Genomic DNA, 24,556 nt, shown 5'->3' with positions numbered 1-24,556 from the left:
GACTTAATTATTTTTCTTCCAAAACTGCTTATTAATAATCAATTTCTCTTTAAAGATTTGGAACTCAATCTTATGCTTCATGTTGTTTTTCAAAATATTTAAGAATGCGTCATTGAATTGCTATTATAGTGGGGGTGAGAATTCATGAGTACTGTAACGATTTTACATCCTGTTTATTTGCAACCTCGCACATATAAGTTTTTCAAGGAAATAAATTTTAACAAAACAGTATGAGAATAACCTTGCAATACTGCATTGTTGTTTGAAGTTGGCATTAATGATTTTCTTTGTAATAACATTGCTTCTAAACAAAATTTGATTGAACAGAAATTGATTGCATTATGTCTCTTTTCCTTTACAGCCAAACAGATAGCTGTCGTGGATGCTTGCCTTGCATAATTATGACCGACTGAAGGACATGGACCCTATATTATAGCAATCCATATACCTTTCTGTGTCTCTATCGCCCAAGGTGCGACTGGCGCATGCGCACCGCCCAGAGTATCGCTAGTGGTCGATAGCAACGTTGACGTGGTCGTCTGCTTTGGAATAAAATGCGATTGTGAAAGCCCGCGTAAACTCATTCACTATCAAACTCCAGCACGAATCAGGGAGATATTTTGTGGAGTGCGTCCATGAGTGGTGTTTATACATTGATGAGCGGTATACGACGTGAAGTAGCGTTGTCTCCCTCGGCGTTAAGGGGGCCACTCGTTTGCTTGTATTGGAACGGACTTTGGTTAGGATATCGCCCTACCTGGTCGGCGGTGAACTTCATCCAGCGTTCGTGGTGATTTGATACTATTGATCCATAGTTGCGTCATTAATACGTCACGTCAGATGAAGCTCATGTTGATGGCTCCTCTCTGGTATCCTTTCTTGTCCCGCAGCAATCTCGGAAGGTTGTTTGCTTTAATCATTTACCAGCACAACTGAAGAAGCGTCCTAGTGGGGCAAAGTCTTCGAGCGGAGTCACAAGTGAAAAGCTTTTCTCGAGTACACAGTCTCTGTTTGAGCTCTCTCTGTTATATTTGGATGCTATGGTGAATATTGCTACTTCGGATCACTCGGCCAAATGAAATTTGAATTATCTGGAAATAGAACAATTTCGACATCGTGCCGATATATCGTCAAACATCGACCGGAAATTTTGATCAGACAACAATCACCCGTGACTACAGGACTCGCAAAAGCGTGAGGAAGTCTTCAAGTATATTTTCATCTGCATCCTGTTGGATTGTAATCAGCCTTATCTTAAGGCATTTTAGCGACACCTCAGAACTCATCAAGAATTGTTATATAAAACGAGGGGATTTTAAATTGCACTCATCATGACAAACAATAGCGTAGACCTTTCCACTGGGGGCATGGCGACGGACTGGGACGGGGGAAGCTTCGCGTCGACTACCCAGCAACCCTTCGATACGGTGCCCAGGAGCCAAACAGTCAACATCTATCTCCTCATCTGTATCTACGTAATCATCTTCCTCCTCGCCGTCATCGGCAATATCCTCGTCATCGTCACTCTCGTCCAGAATAAGCGCATGCGCACTGTCACGAACATATTCTTACTGAGTTTATCGGTCAGTGACCTTTTATTCGCCATTCTGTGTATGCCATTCACGCTGGTCGGCAACATTCTACAGAGGTTCATTTTTGGGGAAGGAATTTGCAAGATCATATCTTACTTTCAAGGTAAGCCACTGTAATCCTTAATTTTATAGAGCCATAAATTAGTGCTCTGCCGTATTGTATGAGAATCGTATAATTAGCTTATCCATTTGATTATTCAAAGTACCATCATTATCGTTATCAACTAATGTCATATTGGTGAGTGAAAGAAAAACTGTCGTCTACCTCCAACAACCTTCACTAAAGGATCGTTCGCGTATTTAAAACTTTTGAAAATTTCGCAAAATAATTGTTTTATAGAAATTTCTATAAAGATAGCATAGAAAATACATAAATACATAAATCAGTAATCTGATTTTATATATCATTTTTACCCAAGTGACTATGTACATTGACGTATAATCTAGAGAGATTAAGGATAAACTGAATTATATCGAAATTTTTTATCGAGTTTTAAGTTTTACTGCCATCTATTTTGTAAACATAAACAGAAATCATATTGCAAACATCCATACATGCGCCCATTTTATTCCCCGGTTTGCAAAACAGTGACAAATAAGGGGGAAATGAGAAATGAAGCAGCAACATAATTAATCTGAATATGATACGGATGATGTCATTCCTAAATGGTTGCCAAAGCATACATGCTCATCGCTATATAAAAACTGAGTATTATTATTATTATTATTATTATTATTATTATATAGTAGAGGATACATAAGTCCACCCACATTTCTGTATATTATTTATTGTAGTAGAAAATAATAGATTTAGGGCATAACATGGAAAAAAGTGTAATGTAAAAAATAAATTAAAGCATTAGATAGATTTTCACCATAAAAACCCTGTATTTGTCTCAAATATTAAAAAAGGGCGTATAAATTATCTTAGTAGGATGTTTTTTTTTAAAGGAAAAGGCTAAGAAATAACTGAAAGCTGCCCTTTTGTATCGAGATACTACATACATTTTGTAGACAAGGAATCAATATAACAAACCATTCATGCATAGATAAAATCATTAATCTATACATATAGTCTAAATTAAGGATACGAACATGTCAAAATATAATAATACGAATACATTCATATGAAGAAAACATTTTAAAAGTAAGCAGCTCTTCTCCAGGCCCTCTATGATGTCTAATTTTGCACTAACATAAATAACGTCCTCTCAAATAACTTCGATTCAAATGATTGCTATTGCCCGTCAATTAAAGCGAAGTGTAATTCGATCCTTGGTTCCACGTGCGAGGATACATAGTTAAATAGACAAGGAGGGAAGAAGCATTGAGTTGTCGGAGTGTCGTATAATATGTGGTTAGAGCGCCTGGAGACTCATATACCATCTAGAACGATTGTGTATAATGTAATCTTTATTTTATTTACTTCAAGAGCACAATAGTATCGGTCAATGCGAACATGGTGCCTCCCTCAGGCGTAAAAATATCCCAAATCATATTTTAACAATTTAACTCTGGAAAAGTAGGGGCACAATGTGACATTCGTTGAATCTATGAAATACCATTTGTGTTTATAATCGTTAAAATATTGTATACACTACATATAAATCAATACCTCCATGCAAAGTGAATGTTAAATATAAAGACTGAGTCCAATTTTTGCAGCCATTTCCCCCATCCTTTATGGTATGTTATTTGATTGAATAGAAATTGTAAATTTACCCTGTATGTGTTTTGTTATGCTGCTAAAATTATTCAATTATATCTTCTCGACCTGATGGTTGATTTATTGGTGTTGAAGTAGCCACGCTTATTATCATACACATGCTTGGTAATTCACTCGTAACAAAGAAACACAAATATGACAAGGTAGGCTTTAGATATACAGTTGAATGATATTCTAGTGAATCTAATTAAAAGGTGTATTTACTCGACCTGGTTATTGTAGAAGTAGCCACTCTTTATATCAGACACATGACTATTGGTTCTCTATTTTCGAGAGAAAAAATAAATAAATTAAATGATGGGCTGACGATATTCTAGTGACATCAAATTAAACATTTCCACAAACAGATCAGACTAAAAACTGGGACTGTACCTGACATTTACGTTGTGTAAAGGTATAGACTGAAAATGCGTTGTGTAATTACAACTAGAGCCGTTAAAAACCAATGTGATACGTTACCTTAAGACATGGAAGACGTAATTATAATTTCATTAGACTTAAGAAACATAGCACGTGTGGTGTATAGCTTAAAGCATTTTACAGCTAAGTCGATGGGATTAGTGGAAATGAGTGAGGTATGAAGGAGTGTTTACGGGAAGCTTTTTATAGACTTGCTTACTTAATCGGAGTCGAATTACCACAGAGTTACCTTCTTGCACCGAGTCTTGTTGTTGAAAAAAAATTCTTAAAGCATACATTGTTACTACAATTTACAGAGTTAGTTGATAGAATTATATTAGTCAAATCATTTGTGTGGAAATTAGTTATAGGCAACACGAACGATCCTTTCGTAAAATTTAATAATAATAATAATAGCCTAATAGTCCACTCCAAATTTTATTAAACCTAAACGGAAATTCTTTTTGCCCAATTGATCGTGAGCCCGGCAGCCACTGAGCAGCGCCATATTGACGTTGCTCTATCCCTTGTATTAACAAGTTTCTTATTTCTTCCCGGCCTCTGGTTTAGAGTATATTAAATCTGTTGAAGATTTTCAAATGTCTAGTTGCGCACCAATAATTTCAAATTGTACCCTCCCGATAATTCTGGTAAGAATGAAAGTTTGGGTTGCCACATTATAGCCCAGAAACCTTCAATCATATAATAGGAAATGTTCATTTGATATTATTTGTCTAGGGTAACCATTTCAGCGTTAATAACGCTCTTTTCTGCGGACCCCCGCAGGTGTACATGTATATACACCCCAGCATCGTCAGTTATACCCATTTAAAACGCCCAGGTCGAGAGGGGCAATTTTAATCGAAACAACTTTTCCGATGATGAAATCATTGAGGATAAAAACGGGACCTCTAGTGAGAGTCAAGAGCCTTCAAAAGCGTACTACACAGCTCTCTCTTAATTGTGAAGTCATCAACTTTAATATCATTTCACCCTCATCTTGTTTCTTCTTGATTGTTTTCTCCTTCACCTTCTTTAACTCAGCTTCATCAATACATGTACCTCAAAATTATATTGATCTTTAAGATGTTGGATTGACTTTATATGCGTTCTGTTTATAAACAGCAAGTGTTTGATTTTGGTTACTTTAAATCCAATTATCTGATATCCGCAGACGACTTCATTTTTATATTAGTTTTGCAGATGAGGTGTAGAAAAGTATTCAAAATGAAACTTCCAGTATTCCTACGGCATGTTCAAAACTAAATGCCCTCGTTATAGCTGCAAGTGCTCGATTTGTATAACTTTAGACCCAATAAACTGATCTCCACGATCACGTTCATTCTTGTATTAGTTTTGCCAAAAGATACGGTGTAGAAAAAGTATTAAAGTCGAAATTTGCAGTATCCTAAGGCTTAGTCTAAACAAAATGTCATCTTCATATCTGCAAGCGTTGGATGTAGATCACACTCTAAACCAAAGTATCTGATCTCCACGGTCAGCTACATCAAAACAAAATAAAATCTATATTGCCACAAGATACGGTGTCGGAAAGTATTAAAAACTACGTACGAAACGCTTAAGGATATACCAAACAAAATTACGCTTTTATAGGTCTAAAACAGATACTTGAAAATGAACGAGAAAGTCCAGGTGCCTAAAAGCTCGGGGGGGGGGGGGGGAATTGGCTTTAAGAGTCGTACTAGAGTTTCTCATACAGTGGCCAAGCGATGTACACATTGCATTGTCATGTCCATGGTACCCTCAACCGTTAGAGTCATTTTATTGATGTCCGAGATAAGCTTGAGTGTTGTATCACGTTACGTCCCTATAGAGAAACCCAGGGACCGTGACATCCCCGATTAGCCACCGAGAAAAGAAATTATTGTCGCTGAAAAGGCATCCGATTTCCGGCGTTCTGATGTTGTTTTCTGGTTTGTTTCGAGCTTTCGAAGTAAATTCTAATATCTCCCCGGTATCTTCTTACAGCGACGTGTTGGAGGCGTTTGGTCCGTTTTCGAGAGAGCGTCGAGGAATTCAGGGTACACCTTAAGATATTTAATTTCGATGCGAAGCCGTGGACTATGTAAACAGAGTGCTAGTGTAGGCACGGATATTAGAGATAGAGGTACACACAGACCGCCTTTTTGTTGTTTGGGGAAATGTGTTATTCTTTAAAGCCTCCCTACTACTCTTTTGGAATTGGTTTTGTATAATGTTCCCCAGGGAAATGCAAAGAGAACACTCATAAAGCAAGGGCGTGGATTGTTTGCGAAGCCCATTTTAATCGTGAACTTGATGAAGTAATTAGACCTGAAGGAGGGTGTGAATATTAAAAATTGAGAGTACATGAAGAATTGCAAAACATGAGTTAAGTTAAGATTGAGATAGAATTAGGAAAAGGACTATCATGATGCAAGCGAAGTATTTCAAGGAGCGGAGGGGAGATGTTCGAGGGGTGGGATATTTTGGGAGCAAAATGGTATTAGGCAATTGGGTTCGCGGGGACAATATCCAAACGCATCCTAAGTTGGTGGGTGAGCCACGGCAGCTGCTAATAAAAAAAAAGGAAATCTGATTGTATGCTAATAACAATTCACATTCCAGAATCTCGATAAACATAGCAGGGTACAGTTGAATTACCAATATACAAACAAGTCGAGCATTCCATCATCTCCATCATCAGACCAACACCGCATCCTTTCTCCTCCTGATGCCCATCATCACCATCCAGTGGCGCTAGATGCCGAAGACTTGATGCAGAGCCATCTATATACAGAGTTTGGCAAACGCTGTTCTAGTTGCAAATGAACTCAGTGGTCCGCATACTACTAATTGAGTTAAACCAAACTCTAGGTTTGAAATCGCGTTTAACAAAAAGAAAACCTGGACCTGAGACTAAATGTTTAACTCGATTTTGTTCAAAAGATTAAGCTTAGCATCGGGTTTAAATCTTAGTAGTATAAGGGTCAAATTGCGAATTTTACATTGTTGAGCAAGCACAAAATAAAAGAATATACGCCACGATGTGACCTATTTAAAGCAAGTTGGCCAAACTCTGTAGGCCTATATTATGGTCTGGATGAGAACTGCAGCGCCACAAACCGATTATTAGCTGTACATTCAAGAGCATTTGTCGTATTTGTTTACGCGCATGTAGGTCAAAGCAGTATTGATATAGTTTAACTTGTTAATGAAGGTTGTAATGAATGGCAATATAATAGTTATAGCCGCCCAAGTGATGATTTAATAATTCAGTTTCCAAGTCTTCCAATAGTTAGCAAAAATGAAAACAGTCAGGTCCATTATATTTTCTTGACGATTTCTACAGTCTTCCACAAGTGCGAAAATTTGTTCTTAAATTATTATTTGGTAATACAATGTTTTCTTAAAACCCAAAAATATTATCACATTAACTGTCACGTCTCTAATGTTGTGAAATTTATTCATTACCTAAAAAAACCCTCGATATTGAAGCTCTCTATATGCACATAAGTAATGCTTGATTTCGAGGAGATTTATTGTGGGAGTCAATTTATAGTTACGTTTTGTCATATAGGAGAGCATTATTATACATTTTAATCACTGTGCGGGAGAAAAACGAGAAGAAAAAGATAAAATTATATACAATAAGATACAAAAAGTCAATTTTCTACCGAAAGAATTATGTAAAGACTTTGGTATGCTGTTGAAAACGCTAATAATAATAATAATAATAATAATAATAATAATACATAATATTGGTTTGTATGGCGCCAAATCCACTTGGCAATCAAATGCTCACGAGAGAGAGAGAGAGAGAGAGAGAGAGAGAGTGTGTGTAATGTGTTTCTCTGTGTTCATAGAGTTCTAATAAGAAATAACGTCTTTGTGAAAATAAAGTAATCTTGGTTCATCATTTTAATACAAAAAATGCAAAGGTTTTCGTGATGAAAGTGATTAAATGACATTCATTTCCAAAAGTCTTATGGTTAAAGAAGGGATCAGTCTATGAAATGTCAGAGGCATTTCTCTTCATTAGGTTGTGCACATAATCGGCATTAGTAGTTTAAATTGCATGACGTAGATGTTGATTGCAAATATAAATGTTGAAGAAAAAGACATTGTGAAGGAAGTGAGGGTAAAATAGAAGCAGTGAAGCAGAAAGGTAACAAGAGAGAGGGAGAGGTTGGAAGAGAGAGAGAGGGGGGGGGGGGGGGAGAGTGGAGGTGAACAGATATGCATATACAGAGGAATACAGAGGGAAAGGGATAGCGACATGAACAATCTTACATTATTATCACACCGAATGTTTGATCTATCCTTAGGAAGAGTAAAGAGAAAGTACAAAATACAGACAGAGAAAATGGAGAGAGAGAGAGAAGAAAACGCTAGAGAAAGATAGAGAGAAACAGGGATAGGGGAGCAGAAGGGGAAGGATGGAATGAACAATTCATATAATTATGTCAAACCGAGCATTTCATCCATCTTATAAATGTTATAGAGAGAATGAGAGAGAGAAAATAAAAAGAGAGAGAGAGAGAGATAGAGTGAGGGAGAGAGAGGGGGAGACAAGCAGATATATTAGCATAGAAATAGACTGTCAGGAAAAGAGAGAGAGAGAGAGAGAGAGAGAGAGAGAAAGAAGAAGGAAGAAGGGTACATGTCACACCTCCGAATTCGATCCGTCTTTGAGAGGTTAAAGGAGTGAGAGTGAGACAGACAGAGAAAGAGACAAAGAAGGGGGGACAGACTGAAAATGAGAGAAATGGAGAAAACGCTAGAACAAGAAAGAGAAATTCAAATGGAGGGGGCGGGGGGGGGGGGACAGAAGAGTTAAAGGATTAAATGAACAATGCATACAATGTCATGTCAAACCAAACATTTGATCCATCCATGAGAAGGAGAAGGTGTGAGAGTGAGACAGAGAGAGGAAGAGACAAAGAAGGAGGGACTGAAAATGAGAGAAATGGAAAAAAACTCTAGCTAAAGAAAGAGAGAGAGGGAGACAGACAGAGAGAGAGAGAGAGAGAGAGAGAGAGAGAGGCAGGGATAGAGGAACAGAATAGAGAAATTGTAGAATAAACGATGAATACCAAACATTTGATACATCCTTGACTGAGGGAGAAGGAGTAAGAAGGAGTGAGAGTGAGACAGAGAAAGACAGACTGAAAATAAGAGAAATGGAGAGAAGTCTTGTGAAAGAAAGAGAGAGAGAGGCAGGGATAGAGGAGCATAAGAGATAAAGTATGTAATGAACGATGAATACATGACTTATCAAACCAAACATTTGATCCATCCTTGAGAGGGAGAAGGAGTGAGAGTGAGATAGAGAGAGAGAGAGAGAGAGAGAGAGAGAGAGACTGAAAATGAGAGAAATGGAGAAAACTGTAGAGAAAGAAAGAGAGAGATGTAAGGATAGGGAAGCAGAATAGGGAAAGGGTGGAATGAACCATGAATACATGTCAAGCCAAACATTTGATCCATTCTTGAGAGAGAGAAGGAGTGAGACAGAGAGAGAAAGAGACAAAGAAAGAGAGACAGACTGAAAATGAGAGAAATGGAGACAACTCTAGAGAAAGATAGAGAGAGAGAGAGAGAGAGAGAGAGAGAGGCAGGGATAGGGGAGCATAAGAGGGAAAGGATGATGAATAGATGTCAAGCCAAACATTTGATCCATCCTGCACGTCAATAGCACAGATCAATATGTAGAGGCTAATCACTTTCTCCAACTCTGACTGAGGCACTGAGCTACAAATGAATGTTTTTGTTCGTCACCATTCTCTTCGTACTTTCAAGGTCATTGCTGGTACGTCATCCATTAGCAAATCGGAATCAAAAGCACCTTGAAAAGTCAAGTCAGGTATATTTAGAACAATTTAATAACAAACTGAATATCAAATTGTCTTCAAGAATTAAGATTGACAAATGTTTAATCACATAGAACAAACTCTATTGGTGACTGCATGGTAGCACGAAAATCATATAAAAACGTAATATTGATGTTTTGTTAGCGAACTGATAATTCGAGGTTATTGTATCGAAAACCTCACTGTCTTCCAAAAATACACATGAAATATTTGCTATGAAGACTAATATTTAGTTACGATTTGCATTTTTGTCTTCTTCAAATAATACGAGAAGTTGTGAATAATCAGTTAAAAAGAAAACAACTGAAACATAACCCCCCCCCCTAAAAAAAGAAGAAAAAAAAGAAGAAGGAGAGAATTAGGTGCAGGGATTTGTTCGTAATTAATGCGGCTATCGAGATGCAAATTGAAATTGTTTCAAGGACCATAAAGTTTAGCCAATTAATCATTGATAAATCGGCAAGGGAAGAATTGGGCAACTAGTCTGTTCAAACCACGCCAATTATTCATATAACATCAATTATGTCTAACTTGATATGACCAGCCTCTCCTTAAAATATGTTACCTATTTGTGGTACTGAACATTTAATGCAATTGTCAACAAGCCACAGTTTTTATTAATGAAACACTACAATCAAATAACCTCGCCGTTAAAATGCTACCCATCCTTTACAATTAAAAATTGATACGCGGTAGATATTAGCACATGAAGCACGGTGTATAATTAAAAGCATTTTCATGGACGAATCAATGAAAGGGGCTGTTGGCATTGGAAATGTGCCCCCCCCCCTATAATTGCATTCTTAAAAGCCACTAAAAGCTGGGGCGTCACTAGAACATGTATACTGGGGGAGGGGGCGATGTAGGAAACAAATCTACTAAAATAAATTATGATCCGGCTACGCAAGAAACAAAAACGAAAATAAAAATCGTCGAATTCTGGTGTAAAGTCTATAACATTTATTAAAATAACCATCAAATTTATTCATTTTGTGACAGAAATCTAAATCTTTTATTTCCTCACCTCTTATGCTCATTTCCCCCTCCAGCATCGCCCGAATCAACATGACCAAGGGTGCGCTGTATGGAAAGAAAATGCCATATTGAGATGGGCAATTTACCAACGCAGCCATCACCCATTTAAATTCCACATCCATCGTTTTAATGTCTGTTTACTTTCACATAAAATACTGATATATATAGAGTAAACATATATCAACTTTGGGTTTCTTCATTGAATTCATTCAGTATCAAGAACATTTTGAATTGATATTTTCAAGAAAAGAAACACAAAGAAAACTGAACACGATGTTCCTGCCGATGAATTGATACAGTTTCAATACAATTTCGTATTATCGATTTTCAAAAAGATGCAAAGAGAACGGACGACGATGATCTTGCAGTGCGGACGAGATAAAGATTTATTTCATTGTGACGAAACGAATGCACTTAATCAAAGCACTAAATAACCCCAGTCCAGGGACCTTGTAGAGACGATTCGGAGGCGAGATGACGCAAAACGATTTGAAGAGAATAGGAGGAAGCTTTTAGCCCGCGACGTATTACAACGAGCGGCGGAATTCATGGTACAAACATAAATGGGTATGGGCGTATCATAGGGCACAAATTTGACAGGCGAGGGTGGGGGCTTCAGTTCATTGAAGAAAAAAAGAGATAAAATCAACCTAGCTGCAACCGGGCATGGTGGCTCAGTGGTTAGAGCGCCCGCCTCAAGAACGGGAGGTCGTGGGTTCGAACCCCGGCCGATTCATACCAAAGACTTTTAACAATGGGACCTTCTGCCTTCCAGCTAGGTGCTCAGCATATAGTAATAACATATTATGTTATGCAGGGCCCGCTGGTAAAGCAGTTTCATAACTGAAGGGGCTACCCTGGGTAAATAAATAAATAAAAATAAATAAATAAATAAAACGTTATTATTAAGGATATGAATTGATGGTTGCCCTGATATTGTGTATTTCCCCATTCTTGAATGACTTAAACTCCCGCAAGTCTAAGGGCTGTACGCCTACGGGGGGGGGGGGGGGGCAGTGAAATGTTCATAATGTTAAGGAAGTGGCGGATTATAATCAAACGCAACAGGCGAGGTATTTTTAGAGAATTTTGTCAAGTTCAAGTTTAATAAGACCTAATGCTGTCATCAACTTTACCATGAACGATATCTTGACTATTGAGTTGTTTACTGAGAACGAATCTTTGAAATATGGCAACCATAGGACAACCATTGTGAGGATTGAATAGTGCACGGATCCTCATGGGTATGATATAGAGAACAGGTGAGAAATAGAGGGAAGATGGAGACAGGCGCCTGAGGAGAAGCAAAGGAATTGAGAGACAACAACAAAGAGAGAACGAAGATTAAAATAAAACGTTTTTAAAAAAAACAACAAACATAACTCTACTTCATGATTCCCAAAAAAAAAATGTGTAAAGGACATGTATCTTGCTCTAATACAAGAAAGAAAAAAAGTTTACAAAATACAAATTAAAGAAAACATTAGTGATTATTGCGCCTAATTGCAAAACTCTATCGATTTAAAAAAAAAAAAAAACAAACATAACTCTACTTCATGATTCTCAACAAAAAAAATGTGTATAAAACTTGTATCTTGCTTTAATACAAGAAAGAAAAAAAGGTATACCAAATACAAATTAAAGAAAACATTAGTGATTATTGCGCCTAATTGCAAAACTCTATCGATTTCATTTCTAAATGTGATTATTTGTATCTTTAAAAGTACGTTGCTATGTAGGGCAAACAATGAAAAACACACATTTCCGCAAATGGTGCGAACAGCTTATGAACATTGATTCAAGCTGGAAAAGATAATCAAAACAAACGATTACAAAACGTAATGCTATTTTTAGGATAATGGATAAAGTATCAATCGCAGTAATCTAAATCAGTTCTTACTGGATCATGGTAGTAGATTTGAACAATGGGTTCGATAGAGCAGATTACATTGGGAATATAAATGCATTTGATGGTGAAAATTGTGAACAGTCGAGTCAGGCTTATGTCTTACGTGATATCGACTAAAAATAAAAAATAATCGCGTGGTTTGCAATGTAGGCCAATGTCCTATTGTGACGTATTTATCCAAACGCTTAAAACGGTATAAACGAACTTCTATTAAAAGTGCATTTATAAATGTTATATGGAATTATTTCAATTGATTGAGATGAATTAATCCTGCTTTCAAGTCTTGATTGTAAAATAATACTTCCCATAATAATTATGAGTGGGTGCAACCATGACAAATGAATAGAATACACCAGCTTGTCCTACATAATTATAATTCATACTCACTCTAATGAACTAAATGTTATCTTGAATATATTCTATACTCTATGTTTTACACCGTTATATTTTCGAAAAAAGAATGACTAAGATTGATGTATCCTAGCACAGCAAATTCACATATTATACTGATAACTACTTTAATACGTGCTTTTTAACATAGGATCATAATTCAAACCATATCAAATAAGAAGAAAATCTTGACATCATGGTTTCCCCAAACATGTGAATATTATATCAGCGCATTGCCCCATTCTGCAACTTTTTTCACGATGCATATTTTTGTATTTACCCTCGTCGACCTTTGTTTTATAAACGTCTTTGTCCATACTTTTGAAATGACATTGCCAGTGCAGTTGTGCGTTCAAACATTAACTTCATGACAATAATATTGGTAAGCGTTTGAAGAGACATGACATGAATTTCATTTTCCCGAAGATGAGCTTTACCCTTCCGCCATTTCATTATTTCCTCCTCTCGACTTGGCTGATGGTTAACCAGGAGATGCTGGTTTATGCACGTACCAACCTCCCCTCTGGTTTCTACGCATATCCACATGTATGATTGGAGTGCCGCAGGGCACCGATTGGGGAACATTCTTTCTCTATGGCGCCATCTATCGAACATGACGACATTGGTAGAGAAAACTCGATTTCACATTTTCACGTCTCTCTCTTTATTGTCGACAGTGTTCTAATGATCCGCAGAGTTGATTGCTAGCGAGCGATGAACGCGAGCAGACAGTCTTTAAATCATTGCCAATTTAGGCTTATAACAATAATCACAACGAATTGCGTGGTAAGCAATAATATTATTTTGATCGAATTCTCATCGGAAACATTTATTCAGCAATAAATATAACTGGTTTAGTGAAAGAAACCTTTTCTAGGTGGAATGGCTTTGAGCAAATATATTACATGAATTAGCGACAGTAGAAAGATGTGTTTTATTATGAAAAACTTTAAATTAGGTGTTATTTATTTTGGGAGTTGGCGTCAGTAACATTCAATATGTAATAGAAGTAAGGAACATCTCAACCAGACGCTAACCATGTTGATTTATCACATGACTGTTTAACCTACGCCCTTTCCATCCCCAAAATTGCCAGTTGAAGAATCTAGATTAAAAATAACGTTGAAGAAAGAAGAAATAGGTGATTGCAGATGTTTTAATGCATAATTGACTTCAAAACATAGCCGTTGTTTTTAAGAGGATTTGATGGTCGTTGTATTACATTAGCCCACCTGCATACATTGCATGCTTAATAAGTTCTGAGCAGACTCTCTTAGGAAAGTGAGCATTGAAGTAGCCATGTTTTCAAAAAAGAGGGGGGGGGGGGGCAGCCAAAGCAAATGTTCAGACAAGTTTAACAAGGATAATAGGCGCTCAATTTGCCTTTATAATGTAGATTATAACAATAAGATATATGTAACGTGGGTACAATTATTTTTCACGTCCTCTGGCTACACCCATGAGGGGGTAGGGCAATCTGACACTGATTGTAATTTAGTTTGAAAGAAAAGCGAAACAATACAAAGGAATGTGATTAATGAAAGTTTGAAGAAAAAAATCCGATAAAAATAAAGACGCCATGGATGTTTTGACAACTTAGATCATTCCATGTTTGGAAATTTCATATTGGCGAATGACTGTAATGCAATTGGGGACCACTTTCCTATTCATCATGTTTCTTGTAACACTACAATTATTTTCTCGAAACTTAGTACATACCCGTGAAACTGTACTCAGGGAGTGGAGAATGTGCACACATTGTGTGCGGGTAAGCCAGAATCCGATAACCGGGGTAGTATATTATCTGTAAAGCGCTTATGACACATCGTTGTATCGATGTATTGGGCGCTATAAAAGCCGAATATTATTAATATTATTATTACTCGATGGATACTGCAAACAGTATGTTTGTTTAGGTTCTAAAAAAATCTTCGGTGATAAGTTTCGGATGTGATATTTTCAGTCGTGTTGTGTGTTGAAACTAGTGGAATTGTTAAACAGGCGATCATGGCGTCATTGCTCTATTTGAACCTATTGTTGTTATCATTGTTCCAACTTTCACCCGTTCCACGAATCCTTCTATTTTCCTTTGAAACAATTTCCTTCCAAAATGGGATTCCTCTAGGGAATGTGACTATAATAAAAAACGTTTCTCTACTCAGTGCGTATAATGATTGATGGATTGGTAAGTTGATGTGCGTGTGGGAAGGAACCCATTAATGGAAATGTATTATATATTCACTCAACAGCGATTTACAACCTCGTAACCTCGTTTTGTAGTCGAAGATTCTTCCAATGATCGCTTTTTCACTTAATAGCTAAATGGAAGAACAAAAAAACAATTTCAAAGAATGTTAACTCATTTTAGTACGGAGGGTTTAAAAGGTAGGGTTCTAATGTAAACTTAATTCTGTTTTTTTTTTATAATAACTTTTCCAACGTGTAAATGCATCTCTCATGGGGTACGCACGTTTTGTGTCTGATGAGCTAGTTTACTTCTAAGTTTTACTGAGCTAGCATCCTGTTTAGTTCTGTTATGATTGTGATCACAGCTTGCCTCGTGGGAAACATTTTGCAAGGAAAGTGAAATAGGATAAGTAATTGCCTCGATTCTAAAGAGCAACTTTTCCGAGTAATTGACGATCATAGTTTGTAGACCTATATAAGATGAGATTGATTAAGGCAAGTAGTGCATGCATTAAGGGAATTAAAAACCAAGAAAGAAGAGACAAGTTATTGTAATATCAGAGGTAGAAGAAAAAGTGTGTGAATTTGAACATGGCATACTGTACGTTCCAACATTCTAGGTGAATGGTGATATACATATTTGTTATTGTGGACTCACATTTAGAAATTAAATAACGCAAGTAGAGTAGCTGTTGCATAGAGAAATCCACTGCAAATTGAACTAAGAAATTATAATCAATTTGGAGTGATTATATTACAATATTTATTACAGATACTGCAAAAGTGTAACCTGCATGGTTACAAAAAACAGTTAGGATCAAGACATACAACTGTATACAGGATGTTGGAATAGTTTAGCAAAGCCTCTCTCTCCCTCTCTCTCTCTCTCTCTCTCTCTCTCTCTCTCTCTTATATATATATATATCTATATTTTGCTTTCTCCTTACCCCCTCTCTTTCTCTTTTTTCAAACAGTTTAAAGACAAATTTTTGCTAAAAATTAGAGGAGTTCACGGAAACCAAATACGTATTTCAAAAATTCAAGGAAAAGGGAGAGAGAGAGAGAAAAAAAAAGCTCATAGCGAAAGAGAGAGCGAAAGCGATAGTGAAAGGGAGAGTTGTAGATAGATAGAGAGAGAGAGAAAAAAATGGGAGAACCCCTGATTCAAGAAACAAACCGAAGATGAGGAAGAAAGAGACAACCGCTGAGGGAGAAGATGGTATCGGAAGGAGTATTTTCCCGATGGGTGCCAAAGATACAGGTGTCGCGGATATTGTGATGGTGTATTTTACAGATAATATCAGAGAACAGTTGTGCGAATCGATGTTCTCTCGTTTCTTAAGTAATTTTGTTAACCGAAGACTCTTGGGTTTTCTCTTTATCCAATACAACCGTTTAGGTATCTGAATTTTTTAGAGTAATTGTCTGGGTCGATTCTCCCATTCCCTCAATTCATGCATTTCCATCAAATATTTCGCATTTCCTCGATAGCGACGTAGATCAGCTTTGATCAGCTTAAGGAATGTTTTTTTTTTTTTTTTAAATATGTTTGTGCTTAATTTTAATCTCAATAACACCCTTTCTTATAATTTGAAAATTAAAATTTACACTTCTTACCTTCGTTTTTTCCTCAACTGAAGTTACAGGATTATTTCGAAGTTTTATATTGGGAGTTGAAATAAGCATTTTTTATAACCCAGTGCTACGATTCCTATCAACTTCTCTCAAATGATTCAACGTCGTTCGTCAAAGTCATAAATAATGAAGCCCGATTATTCGATTTGAAGCCTGATGCATCTACATGTATATGTTATAAAAACCAAACAACTAACATTATTTCTTCAAGTAGCTTTGAAAACTTAAAAAGATCCACATAGGTCAGCTAGGAGTATCACTTCCGGTTGATGAATCTGCCCCCCCCCCCTTCTCTCCTTTAAATCCCGTTTCTCCTGAGTGATTTCCTGAAGGTGCTTTATTTGTGGATATATCAACATGAATATTATAGTTTTTGTAATCTATTTAGCGAATCAGCCTGAATGACAAAATATCTTTATAGATGGCTGTAGGGGATTTCTCGAGAAAATGCATGCGATTTATAGAAGACTTGTTTGACGGTCCCAGCCTACTCTCATGCTTCTCGTCGATTTACCTTAAACTCAATCAAGGAATTGCGGTTTCACCGTTTCGTGTTTTACCAACACTAGACGCTTATTGGTGAAAGACGGAAATGGTCGCTGTAATCCTCTCCATCATGCAACTTAACAGTGCCCTACTTTGAGAAGAATAAAATGCCAATATTATATCGCATGTGAAATATAATCTGTGTACCGGTAATGTAACGCCACGTGTATAGAAGTCCATATTCATCGAGACCATCGCAATGTTATTATTTTCCATGATGTCGATACTAACCACTTCGTGATCTGAATAACTATTGCAGAACTTAAGACACGAATAGAAAGGTGAAGATACGGGGTGGACAATTCTTCTTGGGGATAATGATACGGTCACAAAGGTTCGTACGAACGATAATTTCGTACGAATCTACCTGTTTTTCCATTGTCTTCCCGAATTTCCATTGTCTGAAAATCGTTCGTACTGCGTTCGTAGCAGTTCGTAATGGCATTTGTGACCGAGGCTTAACATTAATTGTTTGGGGCAACATTTCTAAAAATACAGATCCCCATTGCAAATAATAAGTAAAATCCTCTAATAAAATGTTTGTTGATATGTCAGAGATTCAGGAGATGTTGATAGGTAATGCTTCAGAAAACATTCAAAATTTTCTACAGTAATTCAGTTAGCATGATTGAAACTTCGATGATTTTATATTGAAACATTTCAATTTGTCAACATCGTGATTGTATTTAGTTCACGATGCCTTTAGATAGATAAACGGATGTTTGATATAGACATTGAAGATTCCCCCCTGCCAGAGCCATGCACCCAATATGATCGTGAATTGCCATGCCAAAGCCTGTGTAGACCACTGGACGGGTCTTGTGTAGTGATTCGATAAGAAGAATTCTGAAGATTCGGACGGTTAAAATCTTAGCTGTGACTGAAGATAAACATAAGTGTAAGATAATTTTGCACATAAACATGATTATGTTCCTTTAAAAACGATCAAATTGATAACGTTTGATACAAAACAAATAGAGATTATACAGTTTCATATTACATTCAATTCCTAAATTATAACAAACTGGCTGAAGTAATATAATGTTCCCCCAGAATGCCATCCCTCACTGCTGTCTTGGAATCTGTCCAATATACTGTGCAATGGAGATTTATTTCTGGCCGAAATGTTTTGTTACTTCCTCTAAACTGTGGTTATGGAAGATGTATTCGTTACAAAATAATGCGTGACAAAAAAAAGATGGCGCCCCGGCTCCTGTGGTTTCAAACCAATGAAAATATTTGTGTCAATGTAATTATTAGTTTGTTATTAGATTTCCTCACGTAAAGTCTGGAATGGTGTGGGTAGAAAGATGGAGGCAGCACACATTTCATTGACTACCGTGATTGGTGTGGATAGGACCATCTGCCAGAGACGAGTTTGCGCTGGCAAACAGCTGTATCATGTGCCACTTTCAATTAATGTAATGATTTTTACCAATGTCTTAGCTCGGAACACGAGATAGTTCGATGCCAATCTCACTTTAAAGCTTATCTGCCATAGTTTACAGGAGGGATTAGAGCGACCTGCAAGATCACTGGACAGGTGGTTATCTCATCAACTCAGTTCTCAGTTAACATAAGAAAAAGAGGATCATGGGGACCAATGGTCACCGATTAGGCATTGTTTGTTATATAGAGGGCGCAAGTAGCTACAAGTAGTGCAGTGGGCCTTTAACTTAGTGTGGGAGCAAAGCTCATATTAATCTGCTTCCAGTAGGCCTGTGTACTCTCCTTTCGGCTCCACGTCTATTCAACCTGTCTGTCATGTTGTCATGTTCGGTCTCTCCGTTGCGTAGTGTAGCTTTAGCTTTTGGGGCGTCACTGGTCAAACTGGTTTGATGAAATACAAGGGAGTGGAAGGATAGAGAGAAGAATCAAAAGCGTTTTATTTTCTTACTTTTGCTCCTCAATTTTCTCTTTCTCCATATTCTTTTTGTCAGCCGATGGGGAAAGATAAAGTGCAGTCTCCATTTTAGATAGGCGCTTTCCAATTTTCTTTTGGTATCATATTTTAAAGCTCAACTTTAGACGATGACGAATAATCGGTATCCCACCACTTTAAAGCAATGTAATGTTTGGCATTTCAGGCTATATTTTGCCCTGTTCGTGGTAACACAAATTATACAAATATTACCGGTCCTGGGTTGATCAATAACTGGAAGAATTAATTTTGATTAGGAATTAAATTGCTCAAAGTTAGTCGGTCACATTGTAAACTTCGACCACTTAGCCATTGCGCCTCCTAACTCAAAGTCTTCATGAACCCCCCCCCCCCCACACTCCCCTCAATCTCTACCCTATCACCACAGAATGAAGTAGGTTAATTAGACGTTATCTGCCCTGCTATTCATAGTATTTACACGTTTCGTGTCAAGACTCATTTTAAATTCAGATCTGACGAGCTTCCGTTCTCTCACTACTGGCTTGGGGTGCCCCAGGCCAGGAGGGTGTTCAAAGATTGTCTCGGACTTGTAACAAGACAGTGTATATCAATCATTGCTTACAAGTCGTGACTGTATCTCTCATATATTTTGATAATATGAGACAAGTAAATTACTTTTTACACGGCTCAAAGTCATTTAATATAACTTATATTAAAGCTACAGAGAGAGAGATAGAGAGAGAGATAGCGAGATGACAATATAAATCTTGCTTATCGGTCGTTTCTTTCTTCCTGATTTATCTTTTCGATCTTCTTTCACTTCTTAATTCACATTCGCTATGTCTTTATCTCTTCTCTTCGCCATTTCTGTCCTGTATTTGCATCTCCCTTTCTTGCTCTTCCACTCTTCCTATATACTTTTTGTTGTTCCCCTTTCTTTACCTTTCTTCCCTATATTTTATCCACTCTGTCATTGTAGCTCACCGTCTTGGTTACTTTACACCACACTGTCTTTCTTCCCTTTTCTGGTTCTTCCACATTTTGGTCCTAGCTTACATATCTGGAGGAGTTTTCTTCATTCACCCTTTTTCCTCATCCTTCCCAATTGTAATAATGATTATTATATGCCGTTCTTGTAATGTATACCACATTATGATACAACGTTACGTATCTATGCGCTTCCAAAGGACTTTGAATATTATTACCCTAGCTTTAGCTCCGGCAGCCGTAATCAGCACACAGTGCATTCAGGTAATTTCCCCTGCCATATACCCTGTAAAGGTACAGCAAAATGTAGATTTCATGTTTTTCCAAAGGGAGTTAGTGTTGCGACAAGGACTCGAACCCCGTACCTTGTGGTTCTCAGTCCGGATACCTATCTGCTTATCTGCTAAGAAAGCATAAATGCTTGTAAGTAAGCAAACAGACGGCCGACAGCTTTAGGTCCTCTCCGAGGGACCTGGTAGTGAGGATTAATGCCTTACCAAAGGGCACTAGCGAATCGCCTTGGTTTCGAACCCGGGTCACCGGATTACGAGACCACTGCTCTACATCAATTAACGCGTTTGAAAGCATTTCTCAAGTTCATGTTCTTGGTAGGCGACAAGGAACAGGCGAATAGCTCTACCGACTGAGCTATCGCGCCTCCTCTACACTAGACCACATCAATTAACGCGTTTGAAAGCATTTCTCAAGTTCATGTTCTTGCTAGGCGACAAGGAACAGGCGAATAGTTCACGACCTCATTACAGCTAATTACCACCAAATCACGGCAGCTTCAAGTCGTAAAAAAGTCTGGTCCAGTAACGCCAATCTCCCGGGGTAAGGTTAAGGTTAAATAGACACTTAGCCATTGACAATTGATTTCGCTTGATAGGTCTTGAGTCTTTATGATGGAATTCAAAAGCAATTATTCATGATTTTTCGAAGAAATTCATTACTCTTAACGATGCTAATAATTGATTTCTTAGAAAACGGGATAAGTGTGAATTGAAAGAAAATTTCTTTGGAGAACGGACTTCGTTCCTCTTATTCACGAAAGCATACTTAGCAATCTGTTTAGATCAGAATTATGTCTGAGCTTTCTATGAATAAACCCATACATTCTTTTTATGATGTACAAAAGATATTGAAATAAGTACACGGAAAATTAAACTGTGAGATCATAGGTACATATTCATTAGGTATGTACTCATGACTGTTTGGTCTGTACTAACATAATTTTCACTCTTTTTTCCAGTATTTCTGTGACGGGTACATACTATCAATTCAGTGTCTAGTAATTTAAATGGAGTAAAGTCATGTAAATCAAAATGCAATATACTTTTGTCTAAAGATTCACATACTTGTCACATGTTTCTCGTTGTTTTTTCTTCGTTTTTTCTTCCACAATGCATTTCTCTCTCTCTCTCTCTCTCTCTCTCTCTCTCTCTCTCTCTCTCTCTCTATCTCTCTGTTCTCTCTCTCTCCGTCTCCATTTACTTTCGTCTCTCTTCCATCAAGAAGTGCCTCAAAAAATTAGAATCTTTGAGTGACCGGTTTTACCATATTCGTTTTCCCCAATAGACTGTAGTGTTAGGAAAACCGTTAGGAAAACGCAAAATTTGGTTTCGATTTGCCAATCGGAAATATCTTGATAATAAGACAGGCGATCGGCTTGTAAAATCCATGGGGTTCCTGACTGACCGTAAGGTTTATGATTATCATTGCAGCAAGAGCTAAATCCAGGATTTTGTTTCAGAATCTGAGGAAAAAGTTACCGGATCCCTTTAACCAAACTTCCTGTCCGTTTGTCAACAGGTGCATCTGTGGCGGTATCCGTCTGGACGATGTGTGCCATCTCTCTGGAGCGGTACCACGCTATCTGCAACCCCCTGGCCTCCCGTGCCTGGCAGACCAAGAGCAGGGCATGTAAGATCACCGTGGCAGTGTGGCTCATGTCCTTCTTAGTCTTACTCCCGTTCGCCATCTACACGGAACACGAGAAGATAGGCGATACCGAATACTACAAGTGCCGAGAAAAGTTCCCCACCCAATTTCACAAACTGTACATCGTAAGTATGAGGGCAAAGAGAACTTGCTGATGATGATGACAATGTTGGTGGAGGTTATGACAATAATGATAATAATTATGACAGGCGCGTAGCCGGGGGGCGGTGGGGCGGTCGAAAAAAAAAAAAAAAAAAAAACGCCGGCCAAAAAACAAACAAAGAGAGAAAGAGAAGAAACAAAGGTAAGAGGACGTAAGAAGAAAAAGGGAAAAGGAGTCGAGAACGGTACAACGAATCGTCTTCTTTCTATAATAATTTAATAAAACGTCAAAGCTTCGCGCGAGAGGGGGGGGGGGCAGAATTCAGACAACGATTAAGAGTCGAGAACGGTTCAACGAGTCTTCTTCTTTCTCTAATATTTTAATAAAACGTCAAAGATTCCTCCTCCCTGCACCAACCCCCCCCCCCTAAGGAGCGCGCTTCGCGCGTTCTTTAAGATCTCACACGGCGACTACTAGCAGATATCTCACAACCTAGGAACAGCGAAAAGAGATGGCATTTCGTAGACAATACGACGTAACACATTTGGACGTGTTAAGGAAGGCAGTGTTAGATCTGACACTATATGGACTGCGAACCTTGATTTACTAATCATGAATAAATGTCCGTTGCATGAACACAGTCTATTTCGATGTGAGTATGTTAGGACCATGCAATGCGATTTAAACGCAGCAGCATGAACAATACCTATGTTTAATATTTCATCGCGTGAATTTGACAGTGAAATTGCGTGGGTGCGTTTTGACGTCGAATAGACAGCAGCACGTTATTAATCGTGATTAAAAATCTATCGCATGGACACAGACCTAATTTGTGTTATAAATCGTCTCAATTTGAACGGTATATTTCGGTGTGAAATGTTGCACTTTATATGGAGAAACGCAATTACTCATCAGCTGTATGGACGTAACCCAGTTCATAACCGACACAATGCCGTGTATAGAACGGGGAACAAGATTAAGTAATAACGTTTAAAGATCAGCTGTATGGACACGGGCATATTTTTCCTATGATATCTTGTGAATTTGAACGTTAAAATATTGTGGGGTTAGACCGCGAGAATATTCCCCTCAACACCTGCTAAGGGGCATTTGAAATTCACACCACAATTTGACCGCTCGTCGATTGAGGCAATCGAGATTATCGTACTTGCTTAGGATTAGATTTCCTTCATTTTCCCTTGAGCTCACACTCTTTAGCAATCTAGGTATTCGCGGGTCGTGTCGATCTAAAGTGAATTAGATCTTGACCACCAGCCGCCGAGCAGCCAATAAGGACTTTTAGATTTGCACGTCGACATAGTGCATTGTGTCATTAGGGACTTTTAGATTTGCACGTCGACATAGTGGACTGCTACGTGTGGCGTCCTGTCAAGGCACTGCATAGGGACTTTTATGTTTGAACGTCGACATAGTGGACTGCTACGTGTGATGTCATTTTAAGGCACTGACAATGCCTTAAAAGAACATCACATTGCCTTAAAAGGACGTCACACGTAACTGTCCACATTATATGTCGACGTGCAAATCTAAAAGTCCCTATGCAGTGCCTTGAAAGGACGTTACACGTAGCAGTCCACTATGTCGACGTTCAAACATAAAAGTCCCTAATGACACAATGCAAGCAGAGCCATTGAACAGGAGAGTTTGGCCAACACAGTGCGAGTACAATATGGCGATGCTACTTTTTTGGTCTATACACAGAGTTTGGCCAACTTGGTTTCACTGGGTCACATCATGGCGTTTATTCTTTTGTTTTGTGCTTGCCCAACAAAGCAGCAGTCGCCATTATTGTGTCCAACTCGAACCGTGTTGGCAAAACTCTATAATGATATAATGATGAAGTTTGTATTTTAACCTAGTTCATCCGACTGTGTCTGAGTAATGTATTTTGGGACAATTTTCCATTTCCTCACTTTGACGCGTTTAAAAATCATATCGCACCTTTTCCTTATATGGAGGAATGCAGAGATACTGAGATAGAGAAGATAGACAAAGTTAGAAAGATATAGAGCAAAAATTAGAGATGGAGTGAGAGAAAGAGAGAAAGAGGGGAGGAAGTTAAAATCAAGGCAATCATCGTTAGTATTAGAGTAACATTTTCAATACTTCAAAGTGGTGCTACAAAAAGAAAAGATGAATGAGGGAGCAGGGAAGAGAGAGAGAGAGGGGGGAGAGAGAGAGAGAGAGAGAGAGAGAGGGGAGAGAGAGGGAGAGGGAGAGAGAGAGAGAGAGGGAGAGAGATAGAGAGAGAGAGAGACAGACAGACAGACAGAGATAGAGACAGAGAGTGAGATAACCAACTGTCTTGCACTTTCTTGATGATGCACATCTGAAATATGACTAATTGAGCCAGG

General features: G+C 37.9%; 1 protein-coding gene and 1 non-coding gene across 2 annotated transcripts in view; both read left to right on the top strand.

Moving 5' to 3' along the window:
* The first annotated feature begins 366 nt into the window (after positions 1–366).
* LOC577301 (cholecystokinin receptor type A) overlaps positions 367–24,556 on the top strand; it is a 40,130-nt gene continuing 15,940 nt past the window's right edge. Inside the window, exons 1-2 of the mRNA XM_030981130.1 lie at positions 367–1,695; positions 21,950–22,203. Of these exons, the coding sequence (XP_030836990.1) occupies positions 1,332–1,695; positions 21,950–22,203 (618 nt within the window). The 5' untranslated portion in view covers positions 367–1,331. The remainder of the gene's footprint in view (positions 1,696–21,949; positions 22,204–24,556) is intronic.
* On the top strand, positions 11,265–11,337 carry TRNAL-CAA. Its single transcript has one exon. It is a non-coding gene; the product is annotated as a tRNA-Leu (tRNA).

Source organism: Strongylocentrotus purpuratus, unplaced genomic scaffold (genome assembly GCF_000002235.5).
Source record: "Strongylocentrotus purpuratus isolate Spur 01 unplaced genomic scaffold, Spur_5.0 spur5_scaffold_11, whole genome shotgun sequence".
Classification (NCBI taxonomy): domain Eukaryota; kingdom Metazoa; phylum Echinodermata; class Echinoidea; order Camarodonta; family Strongylocentrotidae; genus Strongylocentrotus; species Strongylocentrotus purpuratus.
The sequence above is the reverse complement of the archived record's forward strand: the minus strand, read 5'-3'. Positions and strand labels throughout refer to the sequence as shown.